Raw genomic sequence first — 19,411 nt, 5'->3', positions numbered from 1 at the left:
GATGTCAAAAACACGCTGCTTTTCCTCCCTCCCTCCCTCTCTCGACAAGCTTAGGAGTTGCCAGGATGAGAAGGCAGTAAGAAGTGGTCAAGTGGGAGCAGGATGTTTAATCTAAGAGTTTACTGTAATCAGTGGGCTGTCATCTCTCCCTATCTCCTTTCAGCAGCTCTGTCCAAACAGTGGACAGGGTGACACAGATTTTTGTGGATTCAGCACAGTAATTGCCTCCCGTACAGGCAGTGAGCATTTAGGAAAGATTCTGCCTCCAATTATAATTTCTGATGTGATTCAAGGAAGAAAACACTGTATTCTTCTTTATTCCTGCAGTTACTGGCTAATGAAACGTGCCACGGATATTTATAGAACTGACATTGTAAATAGCATTTGCATTTGATGCCTTTGAGTTATTTAGTGTGACAGCACTTTCACCAGGAGGGTTTTTTCATTTTGAAAGGGAAAGGTTCTCTTTGGAGTCGTTTCCTCCCATCGCCTTGGCTGTTTGTGTTGATGGAGCAGTTCTGTGGGCAGTTGTGATAATTTAGTGACAAAGTGTTGCGTGTACAGGGATTAGCTGAGCGTTGTGGAGGTTTTGGGGCTGTGTCACAGACAGTTTACAGGATTCTCCGAGACAATGTTTGAGTTAGAGTGAAGATGAATAGAGGAGGGCAGTCATCAGAGCACTTCATGGCACAAAGCAAAACACCGCCAGCCTGCCTTCCCTAGGAAACCCGCTGTGTAAATATTTGGGTAGAAGCCTCCAAAGGAGATTTAAAGTCTTGTGATAAAGGTAACTAAAACGTCCTTTCCTTGAGAAAAACAGCTGCGATTCAGAAGATCCCATGAGTAACCACAAGGCAGATTTCCTTTCTGTAGCATCTCTCTGTTAGAGTAAACAAACATATAAGTCAGGACTTGCTGTCACTGATGGACCTCAAAACGTTTTGCAAAGCTTAGGATCAGTTTTCTCATCCTCAAAGTGCGGAAGCCAAGGAGCAGAAAAAGAATGCATGCCCTGTGTACAGTCAGCCCTCCTGCAGACTACTCCAGCTCCTCAGCCACACAGACACGTTGCTTCAGGTCTTCATGTGCCTTAGAAGCAGTATCTGTGTTTGAGTATTGAAGATATATTATCCCTAGTCTTTACATACTCATGCATATAAATGACAGAGCTTTTTAAAAGCACTCATGCTCAGTTCTTCAAGCACTTGGGGGGTCATGCTGCATGTGCAGGCACTAAAATCAGTGGCAGATTTTCAGGGAAAAAAAAGTGACTTTCTGAGCTGTTTTAGTGGGAAAAAATGTGTTCTGCATTTTGGCGCATAATTTCCATCTGAGCTCGTGTTAAGTCTGCCCCATGAGATGCTCGTGGCCCATATTCACACCCAGTGCCATATGGGTGAACTGTTAGCACTCAGGAGTGTGTAACACAGTCCCACCTCTTCCCATGTCTTGAGGACCTTTGGAAATCTGAGAGATTGGTGTGGATGCAGCATCCTGTATCTACAGGCAGAGCTGCAGCTGAGTGAGCAGCAGGAATAGCTGTGGAACTCCATCAGGAACTGTCTCACCTCACTGGAAGTGTTTGAGTGTTCTCTCTGCTTTGAGCATCAAGGGCATCTCAACTGTTAGGCTGAACTTGGCTTTTTAATTTCTGGAGTTAGGAAAGAGGGATCTTTTCCTCCAGAAGGAAAGTGGGGGACTGTGTTGGTACAGGAAATCTCACTGAGCTCACTGTGAAAACCAGGGCTTAATCAGGACTGAACTCCCATTTCCCTTCCACATCAAGTGTCCTCCTCTTCTGTCAGGAAGTCTGCTCAACCATTGTTTCTCATCCCTTTGGTGGATTTTGCTTTTTCAAGGTGAAGGAAAAGCTATGCCTTTGTGCCTCTTAGTTCAAGTTCCTCTTAGCTTAGTTCTCTCCATTCTTCTCTGGGTAAGGGCCTTGGGAAAGGAGAACCTCAATTTAGTCCTGTGGTCTCCCTCCACCCAAACTCTGGTACTCTCAGCTTATTTTGGTGTCCTCCTGCTCCCTCCATAGGGCTTAGGTGTTGTTGATTGCCGTTCTCTGGTTGCACAGGGAAGCAGAAAGCATTCCCTGATTGGTTTCACAGGAGCCAGCAACAGCCCCATGCATGGCAGTGCAGCAGAGAGTGCAGAGCAGCCAATTTGTCAGAGGCAGCATATTTTACCCAGACAGACTGTGCTAAATCAGGGCCTTCTCACTGTGCTTTGAAATGTTCCTGTTTCTTCCTCTAAACTAGCAGAATTTGTATTGATCCAACAATGCAAAAAAGCACATAATGTGGGCTTCAGACACCTGGTGGAATAATAAAGCAAAAAGGAGGGAGGGCAGGACCATCATATTTTAGCTGGTATCAAGTAGGAAGCCTGTCTCTACCTTCTTTTCTCTTCTCTTGGAAAGCACTGCTCATTTCTAAGCGAATGAAAAGCCCCATGGCTGGAGGAAGGAAGCGCTGTAGCACATCTCCAACCTGTGGACCTGCTGAGCTTCAAGGGATGTTCATGAAATGCCTTTCAATTAGTCAACCATCATGTGCTGCATTTCAGAGCTTTGCTTTATTCCGATATTTATTCATGTTCCCAGCTGTTTGCATTTGGGATTTCTTTTAGTAGTGAAGGCACTAAGGGGTTATGAAACTCCAGGCTGGAAAAGCACAGAGAGCTAAAGAAGCTCTGCAGGGGAAGCAAGAGCTTTGCTGAAACACTACAGCACAAAGCCAGACATCTCAGAAAATGTTCCCTCATCCTACTTTCATCTTCTTTTATTCATATTGTAACTTTGTTATAGCCAATGGAGCATAACACACGAGAGCTGGACTGTGTTTCCATCCCTGCCATCGCCATGATAAACTCACTGCTTTTATCTCTTGCCTTGGGTAAACTCATGTTAAAGCTGGAATATTGGTGCATATTCCCCATCTTGGAGGCACAGTGCATATGTGACAGTAAGAAGATGAGGGAGATGTGAAAGCACAGCTCAAGCACTCAGAGTTTATCTGCTGGGGAAGCCCCATGAAGGAAGCTTGCAGATCCCCATGCCTGTGTGAACATGACCCACACAACTCTTCCAAGCAGGAGTAAGCATTGCAAAACCCTTCTGTGAGCCTCTGGCATAGTTTTACAACTGAGCTGAAAGCTGTTTAATAGTGAAAAATCTCGCTCACTGAGTAATACACCTTAGGAGAAGCCATATTTTGCATAACATTTCTTACTGGAGGAAATTCTCATAAGACAATTTATTGCCATGGCGGTAACTGGCTGACATTTATGAGAAGCTTTGTTTTACAAAGCTTTCCTTTGGCTGCAATGCCAGGGCTCCAGTTGTACTGATGGAAGAAGAGAAGGAAAGTGATGTTATTTGGTGTGCAGGATACTCAGAGGTGTGTTGATATGAATAACAACAAAAATTCTGCATGAATGGCATGGGATTGTGCCTTCCAGAATTGAAAACTGTGGGTGAGTTGAAGGGAAAAGCTCTTTTTGACTGAAGTTCTCTCATAATAAAATATGCATCTTCAATGGCCACCTTGAGGTTCAGTAGAGTTGTTGGAATACTTGAATCTTTGTTTTGCAGAAGAGGTTGGGTAAGACTTGCTTCAGTGTGGTACCAGGAAAGGGAGGGATGGATGTGGGACAGAGCTGTCAGGAGGGAGGACAGAAGCTCCCAGAAGAGGCTGATGGGCTCCTGTGCTGAGACAGCAGGATGAGGCTGATGCTGCTGGAGATGGCTGAGGCTGCAGATCCTGTGGCAAGGACCACACAATGCCTGGATTCTTGAGTGGACAAAGTTGATGGTGGAGCATCCACCACTGCCTCCTGGATGCCAGCACATCCAACCTCATCAGCCACAGGAGCAGCTGATTTTTAACCCAAAGAGCTGAAGCAGAAAACTGAGCTGTCCTCAGTTAACCCTCCCAAGCACACTTCCCACTCTCTGCAAGGCAGCTTTGTGTCAGGAGCTCAGCTCAGCTGGCAGTGGTGGGAAGAGGTGATGGAGGAGGGCAGGAATGTCCAGGATGCTGCAGCATTCAAGTTTCCAGCAGTCTATGACCGCCCCAGGGGGATCCTGTGGATTCTCTGTCCCTTCTGGTGAGACTTTAGGATTCACCATGGCAAACAATATTATTAAATTGAGCTATGGATCCATGCAAAGCTCAGTTAGGTGTCTTGGCTGGGGGTGGTGGGTCCCTGGGGGGCTAAGCTGAGCTGTGGGGCTGTGCTGGGTCTGTGCCTACGTGACTCCAGGTGTGCATGAGTGTTGTAGGGCAAGCCCACACTGGGTTATGCCTGTGTGCTGCCTAAGTCGTGCTGGGAAAGGGATTTCCAAGAGCCAAAGAGGCTTAAGGCTGCCCATATCCCATTAACAGATAGTGGGATTGTGCCTGTCTCTGAAGGGCTCTGTGGGACTGAGCTGGGATCTGTAACTCTGCAAAGTGAAGCTGCTCCTCACTCACAGTGTAAGAGAAGGCTTGATGTACTGTAGAGGAGCTGCCTCAGACCTCAGCTCATTTATTTCTTAGGACCCCAAACTATGGACCAGTGGCTCCTGGGGTACATCTTCAATAGGATACTCCAAGTAGGACAAGCCCATTTCAGGATTCAGGGCTAAACAAGCACCTGGTGCCGCTCCAGGGAGCACCATCAGCACAGGCCAGGGAGGACCCTGCTCCACAGTACTGGCATGGCTGGATCACTGCTGTTGAGGGGCTTGGGGAAACTTGCCTCGATGTCTCTGCCAGCCAAGCCAGCTGCAGAGCTGGAGACTTCAATATGAAACATCAGGGCCCCTGGGCTGCAACCCACCCCTTTGTGCACACTGGAACACCCTCCTGGCAGCTGCATCCAAGCAGGCATCAGACACCACTCCATGACAGCTACCAGGGGGGCTTTTCTTTTTCTCCTTCCAGCCTTTTCTTTACCCTGGTGCCAAAAGAAGGGGGATTAATTTAAAAAGAAATAAGTAAACATAAACCAAAATGACTGCATTGAATGAAAGCCTCCAACTTGTGCTGGGGGAGGCCAGAAGCCACGTGCTGAGCTGTAACACCCTGACACACATTCCTCTTCTCTCTTGCAGATGACAGAGGGTCGCAGATGCCAAGTGCACCTCCTTGATGACAGGAAGCTGGAGCTCCTTGTTCAGGTAGGAACTGCACGTTTCAGCATTTGATAGTTTGCTACAGCCATGGGTTTTCACCAGGATGGGGAGAGAAAAGGGTTTTCAGCTGGATTTCTCAGCAGCTTCACGCTGTGATTGCCTGCAGAGCTCAGGGAAGCTGCACTAGTGCTGCCTGGGAAGGATCTGCAAAGGCATATCTGTGGGAAGGACTAATTCAAGACATATTTTTACTTTATTCTGTGCCAAAACTGTCCCAGTCCCTGACAGTGAGATAGAAAAGCACCTCTGGTCATTTTTGACACTGTTGTTATATCTCTTAACTATACTTTTGAGGCACTGCTTGTCTGTGAGAAATGCATTGCATCTGCTTAAAATACCTCCAGCTTCTCTGCTTGCCATCCTAAATTGCTGGGCTTCATTGCTGGGCTCCACAAAGAGATTATGCCCATGCTCTCACTTGCACTGGGAATGTGGTTGGCAACAGAAGATGCTGTGGTGGTGATGCCACAGGCAGGCATTTCTTGTAGATTCATGTGTCAAACACAAATATGTATTAAAATAGTCCATGTTCCATCTGCCTTATTTTTTATTTTTGAAATAATGAAGGAAGACTGGAAACAATGAGAGTCTGGTGGTGGCTTTGTAAGGATGGGCTGGTGAAAGCTGTAGCAGCCTACACTTTCCTGACATTTTTGGCTCCTGTCTCAGAGATCCCCAATGGGTTAATAACAAGAATTAGAAGAATGTCTTTCCTTTCACAAAGGCTTCCACAGGCAGCCACAGGCAGCCAAAGCAGCAGGAAATGAAACTTCCCATAGCACCCAAATGCCCTGGCTACAGCTGATAAGATGGGAGGGGGAAAAGGATCCTTCCCAGCACCAGCAAACCTGAATGGGGATGGCTGAAGGAGACTTGAATCGCAGGAAACACATTCAGCCTTGCTTTCTGGAAAGTTGCTTAAAAATGCCATTACAAAACTGTTAATGGATAATGTTTTTTAAGCACATGGTCATCTAGGAGGTGAAATCCCTCAGCTGCCCCTGACACACAGTGTGTTCAGAGAGTGCCTGGATAACCATGAGTCAGGCCAGTGGTGGAATGAGAACACCTAAATCAGGATGACTAATTAAAACAAAACACCACACCAATGGTCTCTGCATAGGCTGCACCAGGTTCTCTGATGCTTTGCAGCTGGCTGGGGGGAAGTTTAGTCACCTTCATCACAAGGACACAGCACTTGGCTTCCTATTTCATCTAAATGCCTTTTGTAATTTTTCTTAGTTCAATTAAAAATTAAAATGGACTATTGGAGAAAGCTCTGCTAAAGCACTACTCAGTATATTAATAATCACAGCTTAAAATATACTGCAGGAAATCTATGTGAGCTGCCCTGGCCAACCTACTTATTTGGGGTTTGATCAATAACTCTAAAAAAACCACAGGAAGATGACAGCCAAGGATGGTGTGGGAAGATGTGCCCACTTCCAAGGGAGCAGAAATGGTGTCATGTGATATTAAGTGTTTGATCACACCTTCAATGGAATTCCTTGTAATCAATATAGGAAGCAAATTGCTCTGTAAATCACACTAACTAGTTTGCAAGTGACCCATGGTTGAATTTTATTAGTACAACAAATCGTTTTGCTGTTTTCAAGTAATGTGTGAATGGGGGAAGCCAGGAGGGTGATGATGAAAAATTCATGCTCAGAAAAAGCAGTAACCTCTGCTGCACACAGTACTCAGATCTCTGAGTTCCCCCTGCCCCCATCTGTACAGGAATCCCCACTGAGGCATCTCAGATGCTTTTCTGGCTTAGTCACAACGCTGTTAGGTAGCTTTTAGTCAGGGTGAAATCACTTTTGGGTGGAGCAGATGAAGAGGAAAGTGGATGTTTTAGACTTGAGGATATCTGCAGTTCTGACACTCCTTGCAGACATGGGCACACCACTTTGGTTTGCCTGCCTGCAAAGCACAGGCAAAGCCACCAGCACTGGGGTGCTCCTGGAGCTGTTCCCTCAGCAGCAGTGGGCTGAGCCTACCAAGATGGGCAGCTCTTTGTCCCAAGGGACTGGGCTCCCTCTGGGAGCAACATGCACTTTGCTAGGGGAAATCTCACCAGCTGACCCATATTGTTTGTATCTTATAATGAGATTTCAGATAAAAGTTGTTTTGTAAGTTCTGAGCGCCGTTGTTTTTATTAGTGTTACCTTTTCTTGAAGCTGTAAATAAAATGTTCATCCAAGCCCAGGCTTCTGGCTATCACTTCAAAGCTGTATTTTTGGTTTAGCTGGGTTTTACCATAAAAGAGGTTCCTCTGTAGCTTTGTTAGGCCTCAAGATCTAGACCTGCATTGGCTTGAATTGCTCAGGAGTCAGTCTCTCAAATTCTCATGTGAAATTTCCTCCTTTTCATCAACCTCAACCTTTGCTGAAAGCTTTTCCACTCCTATGAGAATTTAGGAAAGAGCATTGGTAATCAGTAAACTTGATTTCTCTCCACAGGTGAGATCAAAATAACAGCCTAATCTGGATCTGGCTTTACATCACCTTTCAGTGCTTGTGTGTGTGGTATCAGGTGCTCTGCCTGGAGCAGGGTTCAGGGATCCTGCTGCTGTATTTTCATAGAGTCACAGAATCACAGAAAGGTTTGGATTGGAAGGGATCTTAAAAACCATTTGTTTTCACTCCCCTTGCCATGGGCAGGGCCACCTTTCACTAGAACTGAGTAAAGAATTTCTTCCTAACACCTAATCTAAATCCCTCCTTTTTTTTTTAGTTTAAAGCAGTACTCCCTTTTCCCTTCTCTATCTGCCTATGGAAAAAGTAACTCTCCCTCTTTCTAATAAGACTCCTTTAAGTACTGGAAGGCTGCAGTGAACTCTCCCTGGAGCCTTCTCCTGGGGATGAACAAGCCCAGCTCTCTCCTCTTTTCTTCATGGGAGAGATGCTCCAGCCCTCTGATCATCTTTGGGGCACTCCTTTTTGGTGTAGAAGGAAAACAGCAGAAGAAGCTGGTTCTGATTGAAGGAGAGAGCTGCTCCCTCAAAGGGATGCAGGAGGGAGATCCTGGAGCATCTTGGAACAGCTTTGGCCAGAGACTCTGGGGAGCTGAAATTATTTCCTATCCCGCCTGAAGTGCTGCTGGGGAAAACCAGATGCATCTGGGAACAATCAGAGTGTTTGCAAAAAAGCAGTGTATTGAGCAAATGTACTCCCTTTTTGTGAATTAGCTGTGATCAGACTAGGGGGTTTATGAATATTCCATTTGAAACATATCAATTGGTGGGTAATGAGGACCATACTCCAGGCTGCAGGAGGACAGGGAGTGGAACTGGTGCTTCTGCTTGCAAGAGTCAGCAGTGGCTCAGTGTGACAGCTCTGCCAGGCCAGATTGAGATGTTCTGACACCACAAATTCCCTCCCAAAACTGCAAAACCCCTCTGACAGGCCACACAGCTATTGCCAGTAGGACCCACCAGAGATCTAGGTTTTATTTGCATTACTGTACCCCAAAAGTGAGATTTTGGCTCAGAGGCAGCATTTATAACCCCTTCTGTGAATGTTGGCTTGCTTCATGTTGGCACATAATGCAAGGGCTTGGGGTTACCATCATCAGGAAAGAGATGCTGGCTTTACTCAAACAAAGGGACTTGGCTGAAGTCTTGTCCTCTCAAGTCAAGCAGCTGCAGAGTGGTGCAGCAGCAGCTAAGGAAAAGCAGAAACACAGGCTTTGTGGATAAAAGAAAACCCTCCCCAATGTGTTTTGTCAGATAAATGCTGAAATTTAGAAGGGCTAATCATAAACAGAGACAGAGGAGGATCATATGGAAATCTCTTCCTGAGGGTCTGAAACTCAAAGGCTGTTTGACTTGGGATTAAGCAGAAGAGTTGCATTTGGTGTGTGTTTCATTTGATAAATGCCTGTTGAAGATCTGGGGTGTGTGGCAAGTTTACACAGCATGATTTTTTGACAGTTTTTTCTTTCTGAGCAGGAGCAGAGTGTGGCTCCTTGGATTTTACAGTCTGGGGTTTTTTTTCCTGTTTCTGTTTGATGCATGTTTAGTTTCTAATAAAGTTCTTTTTTTAAAGTGTTTGGCTTTATCCAGCTAATCTTTTTCAGTGAGCAAGTCCATTTTCATACTTCTGGAAAATGGATTTCCTCCATTCCCCACTCACAGCCTCCCTCTCTGTTATATTATTTCCCAGTGACCATGTATCATTTGTCTGCTGCACATGAAAGGTTTGTGGTGCTTTATTTAAAGACTTTTGTGTAATTGGCAATTCGTTCCTTTTCATGTGGGTTTTATAAACATGCCTTTTTTTTTCTGGGATGGCTGAATCAGGCAGCCTGGCTTGATCCCAGCTCCTGCACGGGCTGGTGGTGCCTGTTATCTGACAGCAGCTCCAGCAACTGTCATCCCAAAGTGTTAAGCCTCCTAATTCTTTCTCTCTGGAGGAGCTATTGCAGAAATGGAGCTCGTCTGAGCAGAGCTGTCTGTGGGGTCTGAAAGCTCTGCAATTTGATTGCAGGAAATAACTGGGCAATTTGTTTCTAACCTTCCTCCCAGGAAGCACTGAGCCAGGGAGAGATGGGGAGGTCAGCACCACCCATAAGTATTTTGGTGATTAACTCACCTATGTGTCCATGGTGACACTTTTTGAATAACTCTTCTTGCAGCATTTCTATCTCCCAGCTGCCATGCAGGTGCATCCAGAAACACATTAGCAGTGATACATGTACAGGCACAGCCAAAATTAACGGGATGCACTGAACATTGCTTTTTACTTTGCTTGAAACCAACTCTGCTTTGAGCAAGTGAGGCTTTCAGGAGCCCAGGATTTGTTTGCAGTGTGCCTGCCATGGTGCAGCATCTCCATCCCCAGGAACCACCTCCCAGCCAGACTGGGAGGCACTGGAGCTGAGAGCCAGGCTGGCAAAGTGCCTTGTGGGCTGCTGACTCCCTGCCACATGCAGGGCTGTCACCAGCGTGGCCATCCCGGTGGAGGTGCTCGGTTTGGAGCACACCTCACTCCTTGGGATCTGCCTGGCTGGCACCAGCCTGAGGCTCACTGTCCTGGGGAAGCAATGGCACCTTTTGAGAGCAGGAGCTCCACTTATGGCTGGAGGGAGAAATAAAATGGTCTGCTCTCCTCCCAAGGATCTGTTGTAGTTTTTGCAGTATTTTCAGTACTGCTCAAGATCAGGAACTTGCAATCCATGGGGTTTTAAATCCATGTTTTCTTACTTCCTAACTTCTGTATGCCAGTGAGCAGGGTGGTTACCTGGGCTGCCAAGGTTTCCCTTTAGGTGGTGCTGAGGCTGGCATCTGCCTACATCAGAAGAAGCTGCCTAACTCTGGATACAGGCTTTGCATGAGGACCAGCAGTATATCCCATCCTCAGTGTGGGATAAACAAGCCCCAGGACGGCCTCGGTCTCCCCGGGGAAGCCACGATAATTGCAGAAGAATGGGGTCCAGCCCTGCTCCACTGCCAAAACTGGGGATCCTTTAGGAAACATCAGCTCCAGGGCTGATGCAGAAATGCAGCTGTGCAGCCCTGACCGTAAATGGAGATGTTTGGGTGCCAGTAGCTGTCTGTGCCATGGGGGAGAGGCAGCTCTGGTCCCTGCAGAGCACCAGGCTCTGCTCCAAAGGCGTTTTTAACCATCCCTGTGGAAGGCAGTGGCAGCCAGAGCTGGGCTGGGAGCAAGCATGGAGGTAAACACTGCCCTGCCAGCCCCACTGCAATCCCTACACCCTTGCAGGAGCTGCTCAGTGAATATATTCTTGGAGTTGTCTACAGGGCATATCCTGCTGGGCATGGAGAGCTGGGATGGGCTCCATGATGCCCTTGGTGAGGGCCTGAGGAGAGATCCCTGCATCCCCTCTTCCCACCCAGCCTCTCCATGCCTGCAGTGAAGCTGCTGAAAAATGTTCCTTCAACTTCATGCAAGGGCTCAGAAGTGATTTGATAACTGACCCCTGAGTGGCTCTGAAGGTTGTGGGGTGGTGTGTTGCTCCTCTCCAAAATAAAAAAGCATGTTTTCTGTAGGGCTGCAAATAACTGGAGACCAGGCTGAACTTGAGAGGAGTTTTCTACCAGGACTCTGGCAGGAGTCCCTCACTGTGAGAAAATGTGAAAACATTGAATTTGGATCATAATTTTAAATTAGTCTGAGCTGAAGGGGGCTCAAATATGCCTTCTAGAAATGTGGTTTTATTTTCCCAAATTGCAGTGGTTTCTTTCTGGTTTCTTTCAGAAACAAATCCTGATTTACTACAGCAAGAGTGAGAATATAGTCCAGCCCAGCTCAGCAAGTGTTTGCAAAATTGCAAATTGGATGTTTTAACATCCTTGACATTAAAAATTATGACAGTCCAAAGCTTTGGATCGACTCAGAAGGATCCTGCCAAGCAGTGTCTGAAGTGGGATTTATATCACTGGGACAAAGCAAACAATTGCCCCTTCACAGCCTGTGGCTTAGGGCAGATGAGGAGTCTGAAGCCACTCTCTTGACAGAAAAGACTTGTCCTGGTCTTTGTGTGCCTCCCAGGTTCCTGTTTGAAACTTCTGATCATTCTGAGCACAGCTGCAAACAGCAAATACATGGCTGGGTTTGGTCATCATGGGATGGGGAGAGATGGAGGAGAGATTGCTGTGCCAAAAGGGAGGTGGGACTCCAGACAGGCAATTCATGTCTGTGCTCTCACTGAGCAACCAGTGAGCTGTGAGCTAAGAGCTCTTCTGCTGAAAATTGTCTGTTTACCAAGAAAAGATACATCTAGCACTGATCCAAGGTGAATGTGGTGCTGGGAGCATTCCCAGTCAGCCACACCTCCTGCAGACACAGCTGCTGCACAATACTTAGATGTTGTCTTAGATGTAAATGGATAAATGAAAAATGGACCAGGAGAGCCAGGTGTGCCCCCAAATCAATCCTTCCAGCCTCCAAGGCATGCCTCTGTTGAACTGCTCTGCTGAGCCTAATTCTCCCAGAAAGCATCCACCACTGCCATTCATGGCTTACAAAATTTCTGGTGTGACTGGAGGGCTGTGTCTCGGGGATTCAGTTCTCAGCTTAGGCTCCAGCAAACTCAGAAGTCCACAGAAGTCAAGCCCAGAGGGGATAGTGTTTGCTGGGAAGTGGAAATAGAAGAGAACAGGGGCAGAATATAAAGAAATTTGATGTGCAAAGCTGGGGAGTTCAGCTTAAGAGCCAGAGGGATCTCAGGCAGGGTGAGGGTGACAAAGCAGATCATCTCAAGGTTGCCCTTGATTATGAGGGCAGAACTGGAAATATTTAGGACAGGAGGCAGAATTAGCATCTCAGAGGGAAATCCTGAGCCAGGCTCAGAAACCAGGGATGAAGAGTCTCTGCTGTGCACCCTGGCTTGGCTCCATTGAGAACAACAGAGTGGTGCTGGTCCAGGCTCGGCAGCTCTCAGCTGTGCTGGGTGCTCCAGGCTCCCAGAGCTCACCATGGGTGAGAATGAACACAGCCCCTGTGCTACAGACTGAACTCAAGGGATAGAGCTGCCAGAGGAGAACATTCCAGCAAGGCAGGCTGTGCAGAGCAAGCTGGCAGGTCGTGCACATCAGTGAGGGTCACAGGGAGCAGGATTTGAAGAGGTCAGGTAGGGTGCACAGCTGCAGGCAGGGATCAGCAGCGAGCCCAAACAGACAGGGAACACAGAGAGCCTCCAAGGGGATCTGCTGTGCACCCAGGGTCAATCTGGTCAAGCAGCTCTAGAGAAAGCAAAGCTGTGTCTGGGAAAGCAAGCCTGAAAATTAATGAAACCCAGCAGGGATGATAGTTCAGCCCATCCAGATTTGTTCATCAGCATAGGCATGGGAGGAGCACCAGCAGAAGCTGGGACAGGTGGAGGCAGGGGGCAATAGCTGCTGGGAGCAAAGTGTCCTCTGGGAATGCCTGGGTCAGGACTGACCTTGCTGAGAGCAGAGGTATTTCTGTGTCTTCAGGAAGTTAATTGGAGAGTGTGATTTCCCTGGAACAGCAGTGCTGCACATTCCCCTCACTCTGAGCTTCTGAACAAAGCTGAGAGCTGGTTTCCCCAGCGTGCCCTGGGACCCCTGCAAACCCTGCACGTCTGCCAGGAGCCTCAGGAGAAACACTTCCACAGCAAAGTACTCAGAGCCTGATAAGAAAATGAACTGGGAATGGCAATCATTGCCCTCCACAGAGTGAAATGAGGGTGTGATTTCCAAAGGCCTGTGTAATCAATACCCCTATTATCAGTCTTCCAGAATAAATTGCATTTAAACTAATACAGGCTGGGGAGCTATCCATGAGCTGTCAGGAGAGAGATAAGCTGAAGACACATGTTTATTCATACTGCATATGCTGAGAGCTGGATGTTTTTTACAGCTGGCTAAATGGGGGCGAAGATATTCAGTATTTTTTTGCAGTTCTTCTGCTAAAATTTGTCAAAAACCCTTAATTTTGAGCACACCTGGAGCTTTTCAAAACTACTGGGGGGAGAGGGGGCTGATGAAAATCCCACTAAAACATCTGATGAAGGAAGAAAGCTATTTCCTTTCATGTGAGGTAACTCCTGAAGTTTTGCAGAGCATCAGCAATTTAAATTGTCCTGCTGACCTCCCACCACATACACCAGTACAGGAATGGCACATCCAGCATCCAATGGGTCTGTTACAGAGAAAACATCTCACTCACAGTTACTTGGGAGAAATTCAAAAATTCACTATTGTTTCTGTCAGGCTCAGCTGCTCCATGGCTTCAGTGAAGCTTTTGTTCAGCCTGGACCAACCTGCCAGTGTCCAGCAGTGGCTGTGAAATATGTCATTGTATCCATGAGATGCTGCTCTAGCCATGGACAAGCCAGGATCCCTCAGCCTTGCTTCCCCCACCCAGGAGCAATGCAGCATCTCCTCAGCTGTGAGGCACCAACAAGCTCGACAGTAGAAGTAAATTAGGTTTAGCTGCAGGACAATGAGGCTGAAATTCAGAGCTCCTCCTGCTCTGCTGCTCCTTCATGGTGGAGTAACCCTTGTGTTGGTGCCTCATCCCATCCCTCTCCTCCAGGCCTGGCTTGTCTGATGTGTTCCACAGCAGGCAGTGGTGAGATTCGTCTCTTTTAACTTCAGGCACAAGCTGTGGGTGTCTGTGCCTGAACCATGCTTTTAGAGGTGGTAGAGGGAGGAGGGCACTTGTAGGGCACAGCTGAGCCCATCCTAAAAGGGATCATCTGAAATGAGTTGTGCCCCTTGCTTTGCTCAACTCCCAAAAAGACTCTCTGCAATCAGCTCTCTCACAGGTGTTCACACTGTGGGTGGTTGTGTGGTTAGATCAGTCCTGTTCTGGCTCCAGCTCCTCCTTTTGTGTCCTCCTGGCTGGACAAGAAACCCAAGCAGTAAATTCAGGTGAGAAAGTGCTAAATGTGGCACATGATAGAAGCTGCCTCCTGGAAGATAGTGGAAATAGAATTTTTTTTTTAATAGCATGGTCTGAGCAAGCAATTTTGAAAAAAAATAACAGATGTACCAGAGATGATTCCAGGAGATATTGAACAATCTAGAGGAGTGTAGCTCAGGAGAAATGATGAATGAGGCAGCATAGCAGATTTGCTTTCATGCAAAGGTAAGAAAGGTGCATTTCCAATTGGAGCTAGCATTTCAGGATGGAGCATTTCCCCTATTGCTGCCATCAGGCTGTGCAGTACAAATACTGGGTTGCTAGAGAATGGGCGATCATCTTGATTGTCTAAGCTGCATTACTCAGCTTATAGAAAATTGTTTTCTATTCTCTTGCCTTTTCTGCTCAGTGGATGCAACTTAGACAAAAGATCTCAGGTTTCTACCAAAAGCCAATTCCATCAGCATGACACAGTGAGAGCTTTGGCCATGAGTGAGGCTCCTGGGCTCAGGGGCACTGTGCATAATGAACAAAAAGGGTCTTAACTGTCTTGCTGGGAAATAATTCCCTCTTCCTTTCCCTTACTGCAGGTAACCCCAAGCAGCAGCTGGCCATGGCTGCATAGTGTCAGGTGGGAGCAGTTTGCCTGCAGCAATGGATTCAGGCCAGGTGGTTTAGAGCAGCTCAGGTGTGCTTGAACAGGCACATGTTTGAGCATCACACCTGGCAATGACTGAGCAAAGCAAAGAGGAGCTGGGTCTGGCACCGTGGTGCAACCAGCAAGGGCTGCTCTGGCTCGTTCAGCCCACTGCCTGTGGCACAGGAGGGAAAGGAGACACCTGCAACCACGCAGAGGGGGCAGGAGGCTTGGAATGGGCAGCACAGGCATGTGAGGAGACCATGCTGCCCTTCCTGAGGGAGACCTGAGTGTTCCTCAGCCCTGCTTACCCACCTCTGCTTTTGTCCAGGAGTGTTTTTAGGACCATTCTCTCTAGAAATTATGCAAAATGCTGTCTCCAAGTGATAGAGCAAATCTCCAGCCCCCACCCCTTGCCAAATTCCTAGTGTGTGGCTCCTTGGTCCTTTCTGTCTTTATTTTGGAGAAGTGCCTACTTTTGGGGAAGCTTTGAGCTCTGTGAAGTCAAAATGGATTTGTCTCTCTTTGGCAATTATTTCCCCGAGTTCTCCTCCTCCCCCAGGGCTGCAGTAGCTTGCTGACAGCAGCACAGCCGTGAGTTGGGTGCCTGGAGGAGGAGTGAGGCACTGCCAGCACAGAAAGGCTGCCTGTGGCACTTGTGTCAGCCATAATACTGGATATCATCAGCAAAAACATCAGCTTTTCTAATTTTCAGGACAGAGGAGATGGTTCTTGGCTTATAATTGGGTCATGCTTTAAAAGATCCTGCATCAGCTCATCATAAGCAACAAGATGCACCCATTCTCCCCTTAAATTCCTGCCCTGACCTCTCCCAGAGAGGCAATCCTTTTGGATGAGAGGTTGTTAATACAGATAGGATATCTTTTGCTTTCCCATCTCTCTGCACTCAGACATGGCTCATAGCAATTATGTTTGAAGGAAAACTCTCCTGTTATTGCCTTTGCTGGGAAACTGCCCATCTTTGGGGAGGAAGAAGCACAACTCTAAATCTGCCTTGGGAGGAAGCTTGAGTCTCTGCTCTGACTTTGAAGCTATCTTGGTAGCAGGTCAAACCAGATGCTTGGAGGTAAAGCCAGCAAAACATGCCAGCTCTGGAGGGTTTTTATCTTTTGGAAAATTGATTTACGGTACAGATTTTGGTTTAATGACTTATCTCTATTTTGGTGAGGAGTCTCCCCTCCTCTGTGCTGCCAGTCTTCAGCATCCCCATTAGCAGAACAAGTGCCCCTGTGCCCTCCTGTGCAAGCTGCAGAGTCACCCTGCAGCTGGTCCCTGTCACATCTGCCTTTGGGAGCCACCATCCTCTTCATCCCCTGGAACAACACAGACTGAGTAGTACAGGCATCCCCTCATCCTCACAGGGACACAGGTACATTTTGGGATCAAACTGCCAAGCTGCAGAGGTGCCACTGGCTCATTGCTGGGTGTAAAACCCTGTGGTTACAGTGCAGGATGAAGGAATCAGGGGGGTTGGAGCAGGAGGTGCCATGGTGACTAAATGTGACCTGATGAGATCATTAACAGGCCAACAACTTCCAGCTCATCCCAGCCCTCCTGGTTTGGCAGCCCAGACAGTGTTAGAGCCTTCAGCTTGTCAGAGTTACACTTGTCTCCTGGAAAAGGAATGGACTAAAGAGATTTGCATCTGCCCTTTTAAAGAACAAAATAAATGGAACCAGCCAAGCCATTTTCACTTCAGTTCCCCTCCTCACTTTGAAGCCAGGATCACCACTTAATGTGTAGAGTTGTTCTGACCCACATGGTGATGTGGGCAGGGCCATTGCTCATGTTTCTCCAGTCCCTCTGGTGCTCATTGGTTTGTTGTTTGATTGGTTATTGCTTGTTGTTTTTATCCCAGTATCCATGCATCAGCCCCACCTAGCAGCCAAACAATTGCATGGAACGAGCTCCAGCTGCCCAGCAGCTCAAAGGCAAAAAGCCTGTCTGGCTGTGGCATTGGCTTGTGGAATTTCTTGATTATCAGAAAGACTAGTTTGGATTAATTCTAGTATCTTTTCAGGACACTTCAGCAGTAGATGCCTGATTAGAATACCTTTCCACTTGGAACTCTGCCTTTACTCCCTCTTCATTCCTATCTCTAGTGGGCAGGGGATGAACAAGCCTATTTCATGATGTTCAGTTCTTCTAAACTTCATCTTCTCTTTTCATTTTTATTGTCTTTTGAGCAACCAGAGAGTTTATATGTACTAAAATGCTTTAAAGAGGAGGAAGCACCATCCATGCCCCTGACTTGGTTCATCTCTTGGGGATTGGCTGCCCATTTCTAACAGCATCTCACTCTGCTCTCTCCCAGACTCTTGTCTCAGATAAACTGGGAACACAGAGAGCAGCTGGGATAAGCCCCAGTAACTCCATTGTCTTTCCTCCCTGCACTCATGTGCCTTACACAGGCCTTTTAATGCTCCTTCAGCAACCAGAGCTGCATCTGTGTGCTCCACCATGACTTTGGGTCCAGGCTTTGGGATAAAGAGGTGAGACCTGTCCCTGGCAGCACATCACATATTCCTGAGATGGATACCCCAGAGCCAAACATTTCTAGAAAGCAGGATGGTGACTTTTATATGTTTCCAGGAATTTGTCAAATTATTCAGCAAATGTCACTGAGCTACAGAGACACTGATGGTCAGGCACATTGCTGTGATTCAGAGCTTGTCACAAGCATTTTGCACAGCTCTAGCTCTTGGGCTCTTAACGGCTGCTTCTAAAGCAGTGCATTCCCTGAAAAACACTATGGAGGCAGAGAGCATGAATTATTATTTGTTTTCACTGTGTGGACAGTTGATCAGTGACAGATGTTTCTAATTGCATTAAGCAAGTGGAAATAATGAGAATTAGATAGCAGATTCTCCAGGAATTTACATTTAGATTGAGTTACAATTTGCTATTAAAGAAGCAAATTCAATGTAGATGCATTCGTTCTTCAGCAGAAATGGGAGACAATTATTTTTAATTATTATTTGATTACTTAAAAATGAGCTGTGTTACTGTACTTAAAAATATTTGACTCAAGGGGATGACTTAATATGTGCACTTTATGTGTCCCTTAAAAGATATGGAATGATGAAATTGTTCATCAGCAAACATCTCCAGCTCCCCATTCCAGTCATACTGAAAGGCAGATGAAAAGCAGAGGCTGCCAGAACCCCATGGCACAGTGCACAGCCTGGCCAGTGCCGGGATGGTGGTGATCACATCAGGCTCACCCAAACCCTCTGCATCCCTGACAAATTGAATTAAGTTGCACTGATGGAAGACAAGCTTCATCCCCCTTTGGACACCACGCTCTGCTGGGCTTGGCAGGGACTCCAGGCTGATAATGCCCGTGCTGTGGAGCGAGAGAGAGGTGGGTGCTCAGGCTGGAGCAGGCGGGGGGACGAGCGCGGCCTCGCACGCAGGGAGCAGCAGCATCTGCTGCCTCCAGATGACACATATCTGACACTTATCTCCTGCCATGCCAAGAGGAAATGAGCTGTGGTTCAAACTGCTGGAGGTTTTCCTTTTGGGACTCTCTCTCACAGCTTTTTTTATTTTTATTTTATCTCCTAGATTTCAAGTTCGGCTTCAGACACAGAAATGTGTGAGTCCCCTGTCAGCAGAGAAGGGATTTATGTGCAGTGCAGATTATTGTATGTCTCTGTTTAGCACAGAATCCAAGCTATAATATTTTTTTAACCAACTAGCTGGCTCAGCTTTTAATTTTTTTTTTCCTTTTGCCTAATGGGAGCCTTATCCAGAACTCCTTGAAGTCAGAGTCTGTCTACCAGCTTCAGTAAGCTTTGGATCAGATTTCACATCACTGATTCATTATTAATTACACATCTGGGACTCCCTTTTCAAAGAGTTCATTGTTAAATAAATTCACTTTTAGACATTACAGACTTGGCATTCTTGTGCATTTAATAAAAGTCTGGCAAACCAGCAAAGAGCCATAGGCCAGCTTCTCTTCTGGTATTGATGGATGAATCTCCACTGAACAGCAGTGGTTTACACTATAAGGATATAACATATCTGCTCTCATATAACCATTTTCTGTGTGAGATTAAGTCTGTGTTTGAGAATTTTGCCTTTTCTGGGATTTCTCCTCTCTTTTTTATAGTTTTTCCTACCAGAAATAATTCCTCTGTGGATTCAGACAGTGCAGGGTGAAATATATTTGCCATTGAGTTTCTTTTATCTTCAAAGAGATTCTGGCATCTT

At 46.8% G+C, this 19,411-nt stretch overlaps 1 protein-coding gene across 8 annotated transcripts in view; it reads left to right on the top strand.

Annotated features, from left to right (window-relative positions):
• The window catches only part of FRMD4A (FERM domain containing 4A), a 357,007-nt gene that overhangs the window by 225,391 nt on the left and 112,205 nt on the right, over positions 1 to 19,411 (top strand). For all 8 annotated transcript variants that reach the window (XM_033057883.1, XM_033057884.1, XM_033057885.2 and 5 more), the window contains one exon: positions 5,099 to 5,164. In XM_033057883.1, the coding sequence (XP_032913774.1) occupies positions 5,099 to 5,164 (66 nt within the window). The remainder of the gene's footprint in view (positions 1 to 5,098; positions 5,165 to 19,411) is intronic.

This window comes from Catharus ustulatus, chromosome 4 (assembly GCF_009819885.2).
Source record: "Catharus ustulatus isolate bCatUst1 chromosome 4, bCatUst1.pri.v2, whole genome shotgun sequence".
Lineage (NCBI taxonomy): Eukaryota > Metazoa > Chordata > Aves > Passeriformes > Turdidae > Catharus > Catharus ustulatus.
The sequence above is the reverse complement of the archived record's forward strand: the minus strand, read 5'-3'. Positions and strand labels throughout refer to the sequence as shown.